Source organism: Bombus vancouverensis, chromosome 13 (assembly GCF_051014615.1).
Source record: "Bombus vancouverensis nearcticus chromosome 13, iyBomVanc1_principal, whole genome shotgun sequence".
Lineage (NCBI taxonomy): Eukaryota > Metazoa > Arthropoda > Insecta > Hymenoptera > Apidae > Bombus > Bombus vancouverensis.
In genome coordinates this window covers 9753381-9773803 of record NC_134923.1, presented here as the reverse complement: position 1 = coordinate 9773803, position 20423 = coordinate 9753381, and the positions used below count along the sequence as shown (strand labels likewise).

General features: G+C 32.8%; 3 protein-coding genes and 2 long non-coding RNA genes across 9 annotated transcripts; 3 read left to right on the top strand and 2 right to left on the bottom strand.

Moving 5' to 3' along the window:
• The first annotated feature begins 437 nt into the window (after positions 1–437).
• On the top strand, positions 438–2962 carry Cdk1 (Cyclin-dependent kinase 1). The gene is made up of 4 exons (XM_033345443.2): positions 438–765; positions 1143–1438; positions 1652–1971; positions 2049–2962. Exons 1-4 carry the CDS (start codon positions 729–731, stop codon positions 2290–2292), a joined length of 897 nt encoding a protein of 298 aa, XP_033201334.1. The 5' UTR covers positions 438–728; the 3' UTR covers positions 2293–2962.
• On the bottom strand, positions 1414–2207 carry LOC143303508 (uncharacterized). The gene is made up of 2 exons (XR_013059899.1): positions 2067–2207; positions 1414–1901 (listed from the first exon to the last, which is right to left on the bottom strand). It is a non-coding gene; the product is annotated as an uncharacterized LOC143303508 (long non-coding RNA).
• A 634-nt stretch (positions 2963–3596) lies between the features above and the next one.
• On the top strand, positions 3597–7383 carry LOC117163293 (apolipoprotein D). The gene is made up of 5 exons (XM_033345457.2): positions 3597–3726; positions 4805–4924; positions 5006–5132; positions 5703–5798; positions 6609–7383. Exons 2-5 carry the CDS (start codon positions 4805–4807, stop codon positions 7076–7078), a joined length of 813 nt encoding a protein of 270 aa, XP_033201348.2. The 5' UTR covers positions 3597–3726; the 3' UTR covers positions 7079–7383.
• A 421-nt stretch (positions 7384–7804) lies between these two features.
• On the top strand, positions 7805–20402 carry LOC117163301 (acidic phospholipase A2 PA4). 4 transcript variants are annotated; one of them, XM_033345478.2, is made up of 4 exons: positions 7805–8351; positions 14493–14747; positions 15378–15715; positions 16801–20402. In XM_033345478.2, the coding sequence occupies exons 2-4, from the start codon at positions 14493–14495 to the stop codon at positions 16898–16900; spliced, it is 693 nt and encodes a 230-aa protein (XP_033201369.1). In that variant the 5' UTR covers positions 7805–8351; the 3' UTR covers positions 16901–20402. The 4 variants fall into 4 exon arrangements, with proteins under 4 accessions (XP_033201369.1, XP_033201360.1, XP_033201376.1 ...); XM_033345469.2 differs by lacking the exon at positions 7805–8351 and adding an exon at positions 9863–10003; XM_033345485.2 differs by lacking the exon at positions 7805–8351 and adding an exon at positions 12243–12332.
• Positions 9466–13451, bottom strand: LOC143303509 (uncharacterized). Of its 2 annotated transcripts, none has more exons than XR_013059901.1 (8): positions 12672–13451; positions 12230–12423; positions 12061–12124; positions 11706–11982; positions 10836–11347; positions 10317–10424; positions 9698–10238; positions 9466–9603 (listed from the first exon to the last, which is right to left on the bottom strand). It is a non-coding gene; the product is annotated as an uncharacterized LOC143303509 (long non-coding RNA). The 2 variants fall into 2 exon arrangements; XR_013059900.1 differs by having other exon boundaries at positions 12230–12855; positions 13011–13451.
• Positions 20403–20423: the final 21 nt, after the last annotated feature.

The following is a 20423-nucleotide window of genomic DNA, read 5'->3' as shown; positions in this document are numbered from 1 at the left end:
GTGACTTCCAGGCTGAAATATATAAAATTCGTGTGACGAAGTTATTAATTTAAAAAATTATTTAATCTATCAAAACTTTCAAGAGTCATACAAATTTGAAAGATTCAGGATTCTAAAATTCTAAGTATTGGATCTTAACTTCGAATCGCTTCAATATTTAGATCCAAAAACATCTGTCGCTATGTAAATTCATTAAAACTCAATATCGTTAAGTCATTCATTTAAAATATAATCTGTTTCGTGATTCTAATTACTAGACTGTGGATTTTTATGCATTTATGGGGAAATTTAAAGGTGCAAAGATGTACAAAATGCACATAATATGCAAAAATATATATAAGAAATATTATCTCCATTCCTTTAGTTATGTTAATAAAAATATGAAATTGCTTAAAGATCTGCAGTCTAATAATTACGATTTTTATTCGGATAGGGGAAAAACGCGGGCTTACAAGCAACAGCTGGCAACCGCTCTACTTCCATGAGCGCGTTACTATTGCAACTTGTGACGTATCTATGCCAGGATTGGCCAGAGCAATGCCGACTTGTCACGAACCATACCGAACATTGCACATTCAAACGTATATATCATGGCGTACCGACGTTTGAATTTAATCGTTACGTGACGGTATACGTGGAAACTTTCTGATACATATTCAAGTCATATTAAATATTAACGTTTAAAAGAATATATCTGTCAGTTTCCTATTTAATAACCAGCATCTATCATGGAGAATTTCGTGAAAATTGAAAAGATCGGTGAAGGTAAATGGTTTGAATAGTACTTTGTAAATTGGGCTTCTCTAACTAATTTTTTGCTCAAGAATTCTTTTTATTCGTTATCTAAAAATATTTCGTCTAACTCTATGTAAAAATGTAGACAACTAGTCTTTAATGTAATTTATATTGTAATTGATTATTGAGTTTGCAAATTTTAGACTCGTGTTTCATATCGAGGTTTAATAACCTTTTAATAAAGATAAGTATTTTAAAAGTTGTAGTTATTAAGAAATCTAATCGAGTTGTAAAGTAATTGCTTATGAGTATATTTTTTATATTTTGTTTTTGTAATGTAAGTTGTGATTTTTGCTGTTTTATGTGAAAATGAAAGAGTAGTATTACAGCAAACAAAATTTTTTTAGGTACATATGGAGTAGTGTACAAGGGAAAGCATAAGAAAACTGGAGAGATTGTAGCAATGAAAAAGATTCGTTTAGAAAGCGACGATGAAGGAATACCATCCACAGCGATTCGTGAGATCTCTTTGCTTAAAGAATTGCCACATCCCAATATTGTCAGACTAATGGATGTTCTGATGGAAGAGACCAGATTATATTTAATTTTCGAATATCTTACTATGGATTTAAAGAAATATATGGATACTTTGGGTAGTGGAAAGTTAATGGACCCAAAAATGGTTAAATCCTATTTATTTCAGGTATTCAATATATTCCTAATATATAAAATAAAATCTGCATTACACAGACTATATCATGATTTAAGGCAAGTCATATTTGATATTAATCATATTAAGTCAAATAACTTTGTTAATATAATCAAGTAATAGATAGGTCATAGACTTATATGGATTAATAAATGTTATATAATACTTTTGTGGAAATTGAAATAAGTTTCTAATTTGTTTTTATAGATTACACGTGCTATTCTTTTCTGTCACAAGCGCAGAATATTGCATCGTGATTTAAAGCCACAAAATTTATTAATTGACAAATCAGGATTGATTAAGGTAGCAGATTTTGGTCTTGGGAGAGCCTTTGGCATACCAGTCAGAGTATATACACATGAAGTAGTCACTTTATGGTACAGAGCACCAGAAATCCTTCTTGGTACTAATAGATATTCATGTGCCATTGATATCTGGAGTATAGGTTGTATATTTGCTGAAATGGCAACAAAAAAACCATTATTTCAAGGAGATAGTGAAATTGATCAGTTGTTTAGAATATTTCGGTATGTTGAGTATGCATGTTAGTAGCATGTTAGGTTGCTATTTAATAGAATATAAATTAATAACAGATATTTTGCAGGATACTGAGGACACCTACCGAAGAGATATGGCCTGGCGTAACACAATTGTCAGATTATAAAGCTACATTTCCAAATTGGATAACAAATAATTTGGAATCACAAGTTAAAACATTAGACGCAGACGGGCTTGATCTGCTACAAATGATGCTTATCTATGATCCTGTGCATAGAATATCTGCACGTGCTATTCTGAAACACTCTTACTTCAACGATTTAGATATGTCGAAAATACCATCGCTATAATACCGAAGACTGATACAAATGGATGGAATATATCCTACACAGATACTGTAACGTTTTAATTGTGTGACTGCATAGAGAATATGTCTCAGGGTATATTGAAATGTTAATTTATTCGTACGTATGAACGCATTTAACAATTTTTTTTATGACTTCACTCATTATTTCACATTATGGAAGATTTATGTAACGAACTTTTGTTTTGCTATAATATATTCGAACAATATCACAAATTTTTAATAGGTGTTATAATAAATCATTGTATACTCAAGCAAAAAATATTGTGTATGAGATTAATGTTTGAATGATTCATTTTTGCTGTATAAAAGTTGTGTAACGTTATTGATGAAGCTGTGTGGTGATATTATTGTATATTTTTAGGATTTACCTTAGATTTTTCTTCTTCACTTATTACTTATTCATTTCATCCAAAATAAGTGCTTTCACAAGTGTTCTTAAATATCATTGCATTATATATTGAATAAGAAAATTATTTTTCTCAATTCGGAGTAAGCATTGTAAGTATTCTAAGGAAGATAGCACACTAGGTCTTAGGAATTCAGTTGAGAATATATCGCTGTTGCCATATTATATGTATCACTGAGAAATTCACACGCTTATTAAGAAAATATATCATTTGTACTTTTATTATGAAATAAATGACTACATTTTATTTAAATGTATTTTATCTAAACGTGAAATTTCAGGATTTATATTTTATTGTAAGTGTGATTTTTCAGTTCTCTTTTATTTCATAATGTAAATTAAGTTACGTTATTACACAGAGAAATAAAAAGAATAAAACTGTACGTGATGTTTGCAATTCCTAGAACGACTAACTTGATTTAGTTACGAACAAGGATGACTCATCGCGAGCAGCGGTATAGCGAAATTATGTAGCACCCGTGTCTTCAGCTTTTTTTAATGGACGTAAACAAACTGGTTTTTGTGAGAAAAGATACGTATAAGATCTAGAAAATTTTATCTCATATTTTGTATGTAATAAATCATCAAACAATAACCTATTATTAAAATAAATATAAATTTAACATCATAGGATATTGCATATTTATGATGTTTTATATTTAAAAAAAAGATATCGATTCTGTTGTTTTCATTTTTCTATAAAAATGACACCGTGTAGTTATAAAATAATGATTCAGAATGTTCAAAGATGGCTTAATTATATTGTGTTCTGTACTAATTCTGTTAATAATTCAACATTGTAGTATAATGGAAAAGAAAAAAAAGAAAGATTTACGAAAGGCAACAAAAGAAATCGATGTACTTCTACAGATTCTTTAGAAACAACGTGTTTAATCCGTTCAAAGTATGCGTGACCCATAATTGGATTGAGAGTGGGGAATGTCTCATAAAATCCTCCACTGAAGCTACTGTTTACAGTACCAGTTCAGAACTTGACAACGTCACCTAACAGTGAGTATGCTCGTTTAATTTAACATATTAAACGCGTTACGTTTTACATCAGTAGGTACGTTGTACCTGCATTTATCTTTGCGTTTGCAATTTAAATACGCCATAAATGGTAGTCGCCACTTGAGTAGATATATTTAACCAGGATTCATATTTTCATATGCTCCAGAATACTCTATTATAGTATTTGCTATAGTAATTTTTATTGATAAATTTTATTAAATACATTTTAAAAATGCTAATTTTTATTAAATATCTTGTAAGGTATTTAAGATAAAATGGTATTAATTTAGTTCCTTTTCTTCATTCAAGGAGAAATATCTCTGTGCTACGAATAGCATTAAGCGAATCGAGGTTCTTGGCTTGTTACTTTGTTATATAAATCTATAATTCTACAAACAAAGACTTGATGCCTGTCTATCTTGTCTTACGCTAATTAGTGCTGTAGTGGCGCGAAGTATATATATCGTTCTCCTTTCAACCGTGAATAATAAAAGAAACATGACTTTTCTCTTGTGATAAATAGTTTCTGGAACTGAGCCCTGAGGTCATCAAGGTTGATCTTAGTCTTTGCTCTTAGTGATATTTTTTTTGTCACTATAGAAAATTCAAGCGTTACCGGACGTGCTATGGTTTTTGCTCTTTGTTTCAGGTTCAAGAGCCCTGATAATGAGTCGTATTATTAAATTACATACGATGAATCGATTTAAGCTTAAGTTTCTTTGTTTACTGTTACAACTATCATTTATGACTTATTCTACGAAATGAGATATCTGTATACATTTATCTTAAAATAAAGATAAAAATAATTTTATATAAGTGAACTATATTGCTATAGGGAAATCATTGACTTTGTAAACTATGTAGACAAATTTATTGATAATTGATATATCTTTACTAAATCACTGACTCTGTAAATTAGGATGATTATAATTTGTTTCTCGGGGATTTTCCTGATATGTAGAAATATAGCTGATAATTAGAAGTGTTATTTGATAAAAATTAAAATTTTTAATAATAAGAAGGTCACTACTATAATTATCATTTCCGCTTTTTCTAATATACAAATTTTCTTTCACAGATGAAGACCCTATTCTTTTTAACATTCCTACTGGGGTGCTTTATCCTGGCTAGGTCACACACATATCACATGGGGGCTTGCCCCATCGTGCCACCCATGCCGGGATTTCAAATGAACAAAGTATGTTAATTATATTTTCGTCTATAATAAATTTTCTTAACTTCATTCTGTCATATGTTTATAATAATTTAGCAAATTTAGTTTTTAGGTGTGTGGTACGTAATCCAGAAAACATCGACTGCTAGCAATTGCATCACTTACAACTATACTCGTGGAGAAGAACCGGGCGAATACGTCATAACGCAGGATTCCAATCACCCAATATTAGGTAAGAAAAAGAAAATCCAGGTGATCAATAAATTGAGGACCTCTCACGTAAATATTATATATTATTAATAGAATTAAAGACATTGAATCTAAATATTTTTCATATTTAAATAGTATAATATTATGATATTCTTGGGCATTACCTGCGTTCTATGTACTTTTGCATCTTTAAATTTTCAATAAATGCATATACATTCGCAGTCGAATGAAAACGAAGTGGTTAACGATAGAAAAAGTGTTCAGAATTTGAAGAAATCTAAAATTCAAAGAGGAACAATGAAAGGAGAAAATTCTGAAACAAGATTCGTAGAGACACAAAGGATAATAGAGATTGTAAAGGTGCATCTGGCATTATGAACTATAGTAACAATAATCGACGACGAATTTTCGAAAAGGGCAAGATTTTCTCTTATAGATGACGCGTCGGGTGTGTATATATTGTTGAAAGCTTTTGAATTAATAAAGAAGGTGAACGTCGGATCCCATCAGGACCCATAAAAGCATGTCAATAGGATAACTGTCTGGCAAGTGGGATGAATTATCCGTAATGAAACGACGTCTCTATGTACAGGTCTTACGCCATTGAAGCACGAGTATCATTACACCGGTGAATTGAGCGTTCCGGAGCCGAGTACGCCGGCACGAATGCTAGTTCGTTTTCCTCTTAGTAAGTATCATGATCATGTTCCACGAAATATATATATCTTTGTCGTTCCAGAAGGATTTAAGGAGAATCTGAGTCATGGTAAAGTAGTGCCATTGCTGAGTTCAATTTTATGGTTTTAGCCTTTGGTAACATGATATGCGGTGTTAACTGGTCTGAAATCGTTTGAGATTTTTATTGAATTTTTTTCGATTTGAATGTGTGAGATAAACTCTCTTATATATTCTTACGTGAGTTGATCAAGCATTCTTTTAAACAAATAATGGAATAACAAGATATATACAATTAAATACACAGGATATTGCGGCAATCGTGTCAACAATAGTCTGATTCTGCATGAAAAAACAAGTTAGAAATATAGAATAAAATTGTTTCATACGCTTCGTTTTCAAGAAGTACTTGAATTTGACTAATTCTGGCTTGAACAAAAGTAAACAACCGACAAGAGGTTGTTCTATACGTGAAAATAAGTAAAAAATGTAGAATACAATTTTTTCGTAAGAGACTTTGTTCTGGAAGGAAGTAAATTTGGAAATTTATCATGCGCGTGTATTAAATCTAGTTGTCAACAAAAGATCTTCGAATTCTGTTTACTTGAAAGCAAGACTTGTACTACAATTGCCGGAACACCTTGTATATAGCGGCATGGTACTACACTAAAGCTATATGTAAATAAAATATTGTCTACTATATGTGAAATGAAATATTATAGTATTACTTCATCAAACACGTGAGTGTTTGGCTCCGCTATCAACTTCCCCCTAACGAATTGTCCAATTACTCACACTAACCAGCAATTTAACTTACTTAAAGGTGTAGCCGGAAGTGCGTCTCACGTAGTATTCGCTACAGATTACGTGAACTACGCTGGTATCTTTACATGCCAGAAGCTGACGTTCGCTCATCGTCAAAGTGCGACGATCCTCTCCAGGCACCGAGAATTAGACAAGAGTTATGTGGACGAGATACGCCAATTTTTGGCCCAGTCCGGTGTGGATCCTTTTGATTTGAGCATCATCTCTCAATCTGGATGTCCTCACGGCAACAATAGTCTGGACATCAACGTGGATCCGAATACTTTTACAGCTGAGAACCTTGGAAACGTGGTTCGTAAAGCTGGAGAAAAAATCGGCGATGGTGTCCAATGGGTGGCCAGTGCAGGAAGCAAAGTATACCATAAATTGTCCGGAAGTGAAGAGAAAAGTACTAGCAAACCTGAGGCGAACACCAGAGCAGCCATTACGAGGAATTACGAAACGAACGAAGTCGAATGGATTCCTTAGATTCTAGATTTAAGTTCATTCTAAATGTATAAATCTCGATGAGGATCAATGTTTTTCCTCCTTCTTTCTATACTCGACCTTCTATCGTAGGGATATTTTTATTTTTTGCTTTAACTTTTTCTGCTGAAATTTTATGAGAGAATAATTGATCACAACAGCGTACGCTATAATTAGAAATAGACGCGAGTCGAGAACGAAAGACTATGTAACGAACAAAACGATATTTTTATTTTTTTAACGTGATTGAAATAAAATGAAGTCCTAATGCGAATAAATAAAGTTTTCTTGTATGCATTCCATAAAAAGCTATTATATTTAATGTATAATTAACTATATACTTTAAGAAATATTTTTATAGTTTAAATCTTCCATACTTTTTTCGCACTTAAGTGTTTGGCTTAATATTTCGATTTTAAGCACACCTTATATTCATGTTTCATCTTTTTTAATCATTCTGATAAAAATATAATTTTACATAAACATGCACAACTTAGTTATGAGGTGCGAGAAGAAGTATGAAGATCTAGAACTACTCTTTGTATACATAAAGATATAGAAATATGTAATAAAGACATAAAATATAAAAATATATAAAAATTGATGGTTTCTGGATGGTTTTACAATTATGAGATGCGAGACGTTATTGAACTAAAACGTTGCAAGTAATACAAGAGAATAACAAAGAGGTACAGAAATCTAGAATTACTGCGTCCATAACAAGTTTCCAATCGTTCTCAATTATTTCAATCCGCGACAATAGGCAGTCCTGTCGTGGATGTTTAAAGAAAAGAGAGTCGCATTGGTCTTAATTGGTTTGCATTGAGGGGCATTAAAAGCGTAAAACGATTGCAAAATCTCTGACGGAAGGAAGAACATCGCCAGCATATCCTGCGCCGCGGACAAATTAATCCGATCTATTTACAACAGACAGAGTTATATGTTGTACGGTTGCAAACATGCGACGTATCACGTGATTCAGAATCTCCCCCGTGTAATCTGGACCAGTAGGTTTGTATATGTATGCCACGGAATATTAGTATCCTGACGACCCGTTTCAACGATCAGTTTGATAGCAGCCGTTGGAGAGATCATAAAGCGGATCTTCATCCAGAAAGAAAGACATCCTACGATTAACTACCCTGTTTTGACGTCCGCGGTTCTCTGCAACCGCCGAAGAGATCATTCGAGAATCGTGATCCTGTAGAGACAATAAATTGACTGCCGTTTACCATTACCGATTCAGAGTGAAAACCATCCGGAGTTATCCTTCAATGTATGTACATTAATTTGTTATTCTTTTGCTTTCTCGTCTTTTGCTTTTTTAGTGTTTTCAAAATTTAAGTATTTAGGAATATAGGAATTGTAAAATCTAAAAGTCCCAAAATTCAGAAATGAAAAATGCGTTGATTGTTGATACATTCATTTTTCGCTTTTATATAATTCTTTAATTGGAAACGATACGTTATAATTTCAGCGGAAGATATAAAATTGAAAAAGTGTAAAATTATATTCAAGACGCGTACGTTTCAGACGCATACATTATTCAGAATATAATTCCTAAAAGAATACGCGCAAAGAATCGATAAACGATATTCCCGAAAAATTTACTTTTCAAACAATGTGAATATTTAAGTACTACGCAAAAGGAATCTTTTATAATCGTCTATGTAGGAAGCGGAATCACTCGGTACATACTAGGACTGAATTTCAGATAAATTGAGCGAAAGGAGACACCTTTGCGTGAAATTGTATTCACCTTTGAAATTTGTAGTTCTTGTTAGTGAAATTACACATCCATTAAGATATCTATGTTCGAAATGTATTCATTACATAAAAATAGCGATCGTTCCAGTGTTCAACATTTGTTTATAACGATTCATTTACCACAATATTTCGATAAAATAGACCATTAAGACAGAAATTGTAATTATGCGCTATTTTCATTTAATACCAAATTTTCGTTTAAATACCAAATTTAAAAAGGTAATAAATTAAAGCTGTATTTGTAATATTTAGAGAATTGGACAATTATTATAGTCAATTCGAGATTTAGGAATTTAAATGCCAAAAAATCTAAAAATTTTTAATCTAGAAATATAAAGGTTTAAAAATCCAAGAATTTAGAGAACGTAAACCCCTTAAATTATTGACATTTCAACTTGTCTAAAATAAAATGTCCAGTGTTTCCTTCGACAATAATCATTCAAATTAACAAATACTAAATCTCCAAATATTTGCCAATGGCACCTTGGTTACCTTTAAAATCCAACTCTACGAATTTCACAGAATCAGTGAAGGTAAGTTGAGGGGTTGTTGCGCACTGCAGTAACTCGAGTCGCGTTGCGGTTTCCGGGGTGCGCAGCCGGAGGTGGGAGTTGGTTGGCAGTCCCTTGCGCACCTTGTCTCTTCTTTCAGTGAGTTTCGCGTTATTTCCTCGACTCGAACGTGTCTCCTATTACTCGATCTTTCAAATCAATTTCATAAAATCCGTTTCTACTAAACCGATCCACTTGCAACGTCTAAAACTACAAGACAGAACGGACGATTTGACCCATCTGAGACTGAATTTGCCTATCCTTTGCGATCCTGACCTGGTGAAATTGCGATAAACATACTCACCACTGCACGCGCACTTTTCCACAGGGTAATTGATCGATTTAAGCGGCGCGTGGTACGCGTAACGAGCAACGATTCCTCGTAAATTGTTCTTGACGTCAAACCCTGGCTAATTTGCTAATTCCTCGGCCACTCGTCGCGACATTTCGTTATGATACTTCATCGTGCTTTGTATTCTCGCTTTTTCATTTTTTTTATGAATGAGCTTAGCGTGATATAATTTATTGGATCGTGATTTGATTTTTGGTTCTTGTTGGCTTTGTACGAATATTCCTTGTCATTGGAGATAGTCCGCTTGTAATGAAACAGGTAAGAGTGGAGGCAGGGTAGGTTTTCCTAAATACACTGTTGCTCATAAGTAGCTGGATACTTTTATAGCAACAGTACATAAATGTTAATAAAATGTATAAATTAATGAGAAACTAAAGGACAAAAGCAATACTTCAATTTTGACAAAAATATGCAATCCAAATACTTCTGAGCAATAGAGTAAATTCCTTGACATTTGCTTTTGTGGATGGAGAATTATTTGCACGTCTTCTTTCTGGAAAGGGATAATAGGAATCATTAAAAAGTAATTTGGTGACTGATGGTCATACCATGCTAATGGTTATTAGCCTACCTAATTGGGTTATAATTAATAAGTGAACGGTTATTATGTTACGATTTTTTTTCCATTTAATTTTGTAAATGCACAATTTCTGTTGTAATCCTTAGTAATGTTTATAGCCTAAAACAAAAGATAAGATTAAAATTAAATTCAGATATAAGTAATTGCAGTTGGTATACACGTTATACATGTAACTCGATATTATAAAACAATTTTCCTTCATGCCTTAGAATAAATTACTTTTAATAACATAATTCTTTTACGCTGGCAGTCAGAAATATTAAGACACCTGTCAATATTTATTACAAAGTCAATGGCTTTCAGTGTATTTTGATATTTTATAGTTACTATATTACAAATCTGTCATTTCATTGGAAAATACTAAATAAAGGAAAATTTGTTAGAATTTTTCAATAAATGGGTGTCTTAATACTTAAAGTAATAGTATACATTTTTTCCAAAATCAAGACAGGCTTTCCATAAAAAAGAAAGTCATGAACCATAATAAGATTAGTAAACAAAGAAATTTACATCATTTTTTTTATGAGGAGTTGATGGTGTCGGATAAAACAAGGTGTAATGATGACTTATGATGGGTGACCCTTGTAAATAGATGAAGGTGGGTCAGTATAGTTGAGTCACGCTTGATTTACCAGTTGATCATAGAGCTATTCGGTGTGAATTGGCGCAGGTTCAAGAGACAAGTTCGTCAACGAGACCGGCTGACCCAGATTCCGGCTCAATTTCGCTATATAGGGTTGATGATTCTCGCGTGAGGCTCGTAGGATTTCGCTCGACTGTCTGAACTGGGACGGTCTAATCGCGCTAATTAGATTAAATTTCTGTCGATCGAACGGACTGTGTCGTTGAATGATACCAATCTTCGTCGATTTATCCATTTGACGTTATTACTTACAGTGGCTCATGAAGATATTTCCACACTTACAGTATAAAATTTTTATGTGCATATCGTACGTGTCGTATAAAATATTTTGAAATATCATCAGCATTGTAACGAGACATTGGTCATGTTCCAAATTAATCTGGAAATGAATTTAGCAGTTAGAATGATACAACATAAATATCCGTTTTAATCATATATTATATATAGTGCAAAAAATGGTCCTATACCGATATAATTGACAAGATAGGATGAACAATTTTTAAAATCAATAATAAAATAGAATAAAATTGAATGACTTCACTAAAAATCACTGACTTCGATCCAATTATTAAGTCGTTCGGAAAGTTCGTCACGTATTTAATTCGATCGTCTTTGGCCTATCTGACAATTAATTTCTGTAAACAACAACATACAAAGTATCTAAAGGTCTTTCCACGTTTCATATTCTTCTTTGCATAGACAAATAAAGAACGTAGGCACAGAAAACGATAATTTACATTCACGTCAATCTCCGAAGGTTACTTAAAAGCCATTTAAAATCATTTAAGTATTAAGTTTCTAATGACTCGCAACAGGGATTCGCAAGTTCGTTCATCGCCCTCGTCTTCCAGCGTCTCATCTCCGCTTTTATTTTTCGATCTCCTTCGCGATTTCGACGCGTCAGGGAGAAGGGCAGTGGATGCGGAGCCTTCAAAACGATTCGGTCTTTGTTCCTTATCTACCGGCGACCTTACGAAGATTGTCGTCCTTGGAACGATCTTTGAAAGCGATTCTCTAGAAAGGTGAAGCAGCATTAGTCGATCGGCGATCCTCCAAGTCACTACTTCGGGTGTTCTTTCCTCGATTTCAAACCTTAGATATCGAGTGATCCTCTGCTCGCGATCCTCTATTCAAGATTTTCTTCTACTTCTCCAGGCTAAAAGAAGATTGTGCGTTTTTTAATAGAGAAATTTGCAATTTTATGTACATGTTAAGTTTGAATTTTTATTTTTATATAATGTAGAAGTTTTCGATTTTTTACGGGGTTTGAATAGATCTAGATGTGATCCGGAGAACTTGAGATCTTCGCTACAGTGTCTAGTGGACGCTTTTGATTTGGACGTTTCGATTTTTGTAAATCGACAGTAAGTGCTTTTGCATTGTCTCGCTGCAATGAGTATTATTCTATTGCGTGAATGGTTTGATGGTGATAGTGTCGATAGAATCGTCATTGGCCTGTAGATGATATTAAAGAAATATAAAAGAAGTACGTGGCAAAAAAACTCATGTATTTTGCTATGACATATATGAATATTACATTATTTAAGTTACAAAGTAAATTACACAAAAATACAAAGGGGACTAGATCAATTTGATGTACACAAGGATTGATTCATGGACCTTCTCTGGTCTGATTGCCTTGCCAGCTTAAGAAGATGATTGTTGATGGACATGCAAATGCACGTAGTCATATTTATTAATACCTTCAATTGTCATTTATCTTGTAGTATCTTGCTATTCTAAAAATAATTTCTCTATCTCTCAATAAACATCTTGAACTGAACTGTAATCTTCCATACTGATAGATGCGTAAGTACTTGGGTATGTCTTGGTACTTTAAACGAAGTTCTTTAATCCAATTTTTGCTTCTAATCTTATCCCAGGCAACTGTATACAGTTAATAAATATTGATAAATGTAACAATTGGTTTTAATTAGTATAAATAAAAATGCAATCATGAATGGAAATTAATTTTGCGTTATCGGAGTTAAGTGACAGTTTAAAGATGATACATTTAAATGTTGATAGTCTTATATCCTTACCGGATAAATTACAACGCAACAAACAAAGTAGAACGTTTGATCAATATGTCAAGGAGAAAAAAAGAAATAAAATGCGTTGGTCATGAACGTCTGGCATGTCAAGGTAAATCCTTGTCATGGACATGACGGATACACGCCTGGCAAAGGAACGGCATCGTTTCATAACGTTTAATTGATCTACCCCCTAACTCGCTCGTTAAAGCGACCGGAATTCCTGCGGGTCAATTTATTTGAACGGTTACTTCAACGAGCAACGATTAATGTTGGATTAAGAAAAAAAAACGTCACGTTGTCCTGTCCACGTAACGCAATCAGTTTCCATTAGATCCGCGTCGTCATAATTAGAGGATTCTCCAGTCCCCAAATCATTATGAGGTGTTACGATGGGAACATATCTGTGGTGAAACGTATGGGTATCCAAGTGTTCATGCAGACTTTAAAGTTAATCTGAAAATAAAGATATTATTTATTGTCAGTTATGGAAATTGATATTTTTAATAAAAATATATAGAAAAAGAAGAATTATTGTAGATATGTGCGAATGTTTCATATTACTATTGTAATGAAAAAAAATTATTAAGAAAAAGTTATAAATATGTGTGTACGTATATATATTACAATATCAGCATGTTTTAATTCTGTATTAAATGTATTATAATATTTTTGTAATTTTTCTATTTTGATAATACTGTTAATATTGCTCGATATATCCTTGGATGGATCCATTTTCTATGAATTGGCTAATTGTAATACAAAGCTTAATTAACATTCAGCATTCAATCTTTGGACCATAAACAATACATAAATATTATATAAAATTCGGATATAGTTTTTTCAACAGAGATGTAAAAGATACTCTATTCTACTACATTAAATAATCTAATCATAATATTCTACGAGTATAAAAAGTATTCAGGTTTTGCACAAGCATTAATATTGTGTACTTAAGTGAAATTGAGGACGAAATGCGGCTAAGACACAATAATATTAGTATTTGTACACTTCATATGTAGTCACGGCAAAGTTGAGAAACGTTTACAGATTGTCGACCCACTGTCCCCGTTGAGAACATTCATCTACGAGTATAATCTCATCTAATCAAAGATTAAAAAAACGAATTAATGAACAAAAATTTATTTCCATTAAGAATCAGATATAGTGATCGTTTTACAGAATAATAGAATATCAGCAGCGAAAGCAGGTTTTGCTTTCGATTAATGATGTCACTGGTGACAAGAACACTTTTAATAAATTGTCAATTTTAGCTTTGCGATGCCTTTTACCAGAATTATTAAAGATATTCAATAAGAAAATATAAATATTTATCAACATCAAATGAATACATATAGGATCCTTGTGAGATAAATTGATGTAAGAGAATAATAATAGTAAGTTTGAATTGACCGAAAAATTCCTTTTATTTGATATTTTGGATTTGGTGAATTAATCTGGATTCTTTCTTCTTTTTGCTTTTTTAAACAGATGCTTGCAGTATTTCTGCTGTTAATACCTACGCTTTGGGGAGATGAAACCGAAGCTAATGTTCTCGTGGCAGACACCACAATGTCCAGAATGGTTGAATTGCAAGCCGGTGCACCCTTCTGCTCCTTGTACACCGATCGTGGTGTTATTCAGAAAATGATCCTTGGAGCTGACCCGAAAAAGGTCCGACAAATGTCGGCGAACCTCGTAGCAGACTTGGAAGAAACGTGTAAAGCTTCTCGTGAAAAGGGAAAGGTATCGATCGTTCTCTTCAGACGTTGATTCATCACGAAATCGAATAAAATCATAGTTGATTGAACGCTTGATTCGCTTGGTAGAAGTAGATTATACAGACAGTCGCAGCAGTAAGTAGAATTCTTTTTTTTCTAGTAACATTACTAATGATAAAAATTAATCATTATTGTTTAGATAAAATCGCACTTGTACAATGTATTACCCAAAGAATTAATACTTTAAATAACGGTTGATTAAACATACCATTCTTTGAATAAATTCATACTTTCATAACGTACTAAAAGAATTTACACACACCAAAGTATTTATATTTCATATATTTGTTAATTAAATTTTCATTTAAGATAGATTAGAACTTTATACACAGACAATGTGTCTACTTCATGAAATCTCAGAAATTACATTACTTATAATTACGAAAGTATACATATAATAAAAATATAACATATCAAAAAAGGACATATAATAAAATTATAAAAAATTGTTTATGCACAAGAAGCGTACAACTTATACTTATCACTTTTCAGAATTGTCAAAATTCATTGATATTATTAGCTAATACATTATTGTGCAAGAGGAGTCAGAATTTAGGAAATTGTAAAAAAAATAATATATTCTGTATTGCGTCAGAACCAACCTCCAGGCAGTGGACTGATCTATCCAGGCACAAAATGGTGTGGACCAGGCACTTTGGCAAAATCGTACGACGACCTTGGTCGCCACGCAAGCGAGGACGCTTGTTGCAGAGAACACGACCACTGTCCGATCACGATATCGCCTAAAGAGTGCATTAATGGCATATGCAACCATTCACCGTTCACACGGTCCCACTGTGACTGCGATGCCAAGTTTCGTAGATGCCTGCAGAACATTAATTCCGAAGTGGCGAACACCCTTGGTGCCATTTTCTTCAACGTGATACAAGTGACTTGCTTTCAGGAGAGGCGTCCGTGCTCGCAATGGCAGAGGTAGGTTTCAAAGACATTAGAAGAATTTACGTTCGTGTGAAATTTCTTTGTTTAGGGAGTTTCGTTTGTTTAATTTGTGAAAATATTCTATTTTAGAAGATTTTTATTCGAATACTATTTTAATGAATTTCTTAATCAATAATTAAATTTAATACTTGTTTAAGCAATTAAATCTTTTTCCTTTTTTCGATCGTGTGTAGAATTAAACTTTTTTTTCTTTTAAACCTTTGAATGGTTTAAAAAGTTATACAGAAAAGAAATTGTAAAATACTGAGTTCAAATAATAGTTGTTCGAAATTTTTCATGCATATTCTACTGGAAGAAGAAAAAGTTTTTTAGTCTTCTTTCAGTAAAAATTCTTTAAGAAAAGGAAATGTTTGAAAATTATACCAAAGAGTGTCACATTTTTTACCCTCTTAGCAGTGTAAAGAATTGTTTTATATTTTTTTGGTTCTATTTGATATTTCTTCGAAGAAAAGCTTTTGGTATTTTTTGCCCTTCTTCGTTTAATACTTCCCTGAAAAAAGAAAGAAATTTTTAGTATCGTTTGGATAATCCAAAACACGCACATATATATAAAACATGTGTATAAAAAGTAGAAGCGAAAACTATCTTCCCGCAGTGTTCAACGACTAAATACGCTCTTAATAATTACGTCACCGACTCTCCTCAGTTGTCCCCATATCTGGGTGAATTCGACACGGTACGAGTGTCCTAACTCGCCGCGGGACTTTTACACCTACAAGGTCCTCCTCCTCAAAACAGTCCTCCAGGTGATGCGTGATATTCTCAAGAAGAAACAACCTGTATATGACTACATATGACCATCGATTAGATGTAGTTTTATTAAAAATTCCCACAAGGTATCAGTTGGTGATGATTTATGATCATGGTGATGGTGTTTATGGGTTTTTCTTATGGCTTCTAACACACTCGTCGTAAAGAATTAATTTCGATAAACTTTCAGATCATGTAGATTGTATTAATCGTAATAATCTAAAATTTCACAACACTGTCAATGGTAACATTTCAATGAAATGATCGATCGTAATCGATGTAATTGTTACTTGGTTGGTCTGTTACAGAAATGGTTACGCGGAAGAGGAGTCGAACCGGTTGTGCTCCCAGTACAAATTCCGACCAAGCGACAAGTACGTGCCGTTGATGCCCTTGAACGTGAACTAGCTATTGCGGAAACGCAAGAAGAACGGACCAGATAGCCTTTGAAGTGGTGCCAGTTAACAGAGTTCTAATGAGCGGGATAATTGCACGCGCCTCAGCCACGTACCTCGCAAGCCCCTTTTCTTTCTTTCATGCAGAACCGACCTGTCTGGGAATCTTCTTTCCTGGTCATTCATGAATTTACATTGTTACAGGTCACTGCTTCCCCTGGAATGCCATTTTTTCTCGCTGACTCTGAGATTGTTCTTGAAATCTAAAGATTTAATTCCTGGTGAATGTAAAAGGTATTAGGCTTCTTTCTTCGTTTTTCTGGCTTATTCCAAGTAAAAGAAAAAGAGAAATAAGACGAGATTTCTTAGATTTTATAGAATTAAAGATTTCTTGGAAAATCTTGACAGAAAGATATGGGAATATCTATTTTCTTTTCTATCTCAAATGGAAGAAAAAGAAAAAGAACTTGATGTTTCTTAGCTTTTGTAGAATTAAACATTCCTTTTAAAAGTCTTCGAGAATTTAGAAGTTATAAAAATCTACAAACTACTGTTATCCTTGAGTAGAACAAGATGAATTAGAGGGTAACAACAGATAGGTTCATAACGGCCTGAAAGCGAGAAACGGCTATGCAAATGTTAACACCTGTCGTCCTTGCAATTTTGTTGCAGCACGTGCGAGGTTAGTCGTGTGTTGCTACGAAAATTTATTTTGCCCTTCGTTTCATAATCTTGAAATGAAGCGTAGAAAAGGTATTGTGCAATATTTCGAATGCCCTTGAAAAGAAATTGGAGCAAAACTTGAAAAAAAGGACTGGAAACTTCAAGGGCGTTACATATAAGTAATTGAATCAAATTTATATTACGGACAAAATAATTCATAATTTTACTGCTCAATATTACTCTTTTAACGTGTTTCTGACTTTAAAAGTGACGGTTTAGATGATCAACCTTCGTAGAAAGAACAAGAGAAAGTTATTCACCGCAAACATACAAAGTAGTGAGAACTTAGTTTGTTTTTTGGTAAATTTAAATTGAAGCAAAGTTCAGCAACAGGAAGAAATAAGATACAGTATGATTATTGAATAATTGCTTGAATAGTTGCTCGATTGAATGCGATAAAGGAAGGTTTTACCAGAACTATGGTACCGAAATAAAGTTCGCGTTTCTTGCATATCATTCGTCGCCATTGCCGTTACGCAAATGTATGCAATTGCATAAAGACGCGCGGCATTGGCTACGATCCTTCTTAGATTAGGATTATCCATCAAGTTGATGCGGAGAAAGTTGAAAGGAATTTATTAAAATTTATTACAAATCTCTAAACAGTACTGTAATAACGCATCGAATTAAATTCTTTTATGAAGTAACAGACGATGTTAGTTCTACATTAACTTGATGGATTTACAACGTACCAATGAATTCCACTATGTTTACGATTTTTCTATCCTCTTTGATAGCTTAGACCTTGAAACTTGTGCATTCAACGAATTTCTATCTCATTTAAGACATTTTTAAGGCCGCTCGTGTACCCGATGCAAGATAAAATTAGCACCAGAGATAACAATGCGGATTAAATATTCAAGAATCATGAAAGATTATGATTCGTTTTATTCGCACTGCTCAAAATAGTCTGGAAGACACTTGATCAAACAGATTCGTTATTCCTTATTTTCGCTGTGAATGCTACACAAGTTGAGTTCAATGTCTGAGCCTCATTAAATATTTCATATTCTCGTCTAGCTGTATATCTTACGTCCTAGAACTTGAAAAACATGTTGACACTGAAATGCCCTTGACGCTTTTATCTTTCACGTAACTCTCGAATCTTCTTTTAACTTGTTAACCAAGGAGATAACTCGTCATTCCTACAATAATTTCTTTATTTGGAGATTCTCCGTTCTTTTATTAGCTTCATTTCTGCTAAAAAAGAAAACAAACAATTGTTTAGTATCTCTTCAACAAAAATTGTTTAAGACAAGCAAAGGTTTAAAAATTGTTCAATGATCTATTGAAAAGAATTCTTATACCTTTTCATCCTGAACAGAAAATTTTCGTCTTTTGGCTTTGTTTTAACAATATTTTACTATAAAAAAAGAATACTGATTATTTTGAGCAGTGGTCGAGAAAGAAAACGAAGACATCAGAGAGAATGGAATGACGACGGCCCTGCACAATCTTTACTGTGATCGAAATTATTCAGACGTAAACATGTTGTACAGTTTTACTCGTGTAGAGGTATGTTATAAGCAACCGACCGTTATTTGTGGCTACTCGTGCCCAAATAATCGATGAGGCATTGAGAGTGCCGGAAGTTGTCGCTGGACGAGGATTATCCGGATTTTGTAAATATTTCGAGAAGGTCAGCCGGGGAAGAGTGCAATCGATTGAACGTGTCACATTGATGTTATGCTGAGAATATCTCAGTGACATTTTATTTCCTGAAGACCTTCGATTGACCAAAGGTACAGTGAAATCAACAAATTCGAGACAAACTGAAAGAAAAGTTGGATTATGCCAGTTTCAAAGACTCGTACAATGGCTCACGAAAGTATTTGGATTATCATTAGACTGCGGATTTTTATACAAATTTATACATTTATGAACGTAATTGAAAAAAATAGAGCTTAAATAGAGATTTCTCCTGTCTATTAAAAATTATAAGAAATACTCTACTTTGGATATTTTATATACTTTTGTATCTAACATAAATTCTGTGCATTTTTGTATCTTTAAATTTTGCACAAATACATAAAAATTCGCAGTGTATCGTATAACACGCATAATATTTAATATATTATATAAATTAGTTTTATAGTACATACTTGGAATTGACGATTCAAGTGATGGATGGATTGCAGATTTTTATACATTTATTCGAAATTAAAAGATAAAATATTCGAAGTAGTGTAGATATTATAATATTTAGTAAGTGAAACAAATCTCTATCTCGGTTCCATTTCTTTACTTTTTTCCATAAAGACATGAATTTGTATAAATATCCGCAGCCTAGCTATAGATAACACAATTGAAAAAATTTGTTTAATGTGAAATTTATCTATGAATAGACCGGATCTTCGAGATTAAGCTGTATCAATGAATGTGAGATGGAGTAATATGTATTAACATATATCCAATTAAGTTTTCCATTATAATAAGTACAATATCATAATATACTCATTTTTAATCTTTGCACGCGATAATGTCGCTTATATTACATTACTTATATATATTTTAATCTAAAATAGACATTCTCACAGAGAATATGCATGTTATCATAAAGAAATGGTATTAATTTTGCACGATTCTTCATACATTTATCTTTGGAATCTGATAAAAATCTTGATACATTATCAAAGACTAGTTTAAGGTATACATATATCTGAGATGTAATAAACTGCATCTGTATTGATTTCTGTTAAATCAAAGACCAAAAGTATTGTGAAAAATAAACGACTACCTCCTTATCAACTAATTTTCCCATCTTTAAATAAACATTAATTCTGGAAAATGTTGATCAGTGTTGTTTTATATTG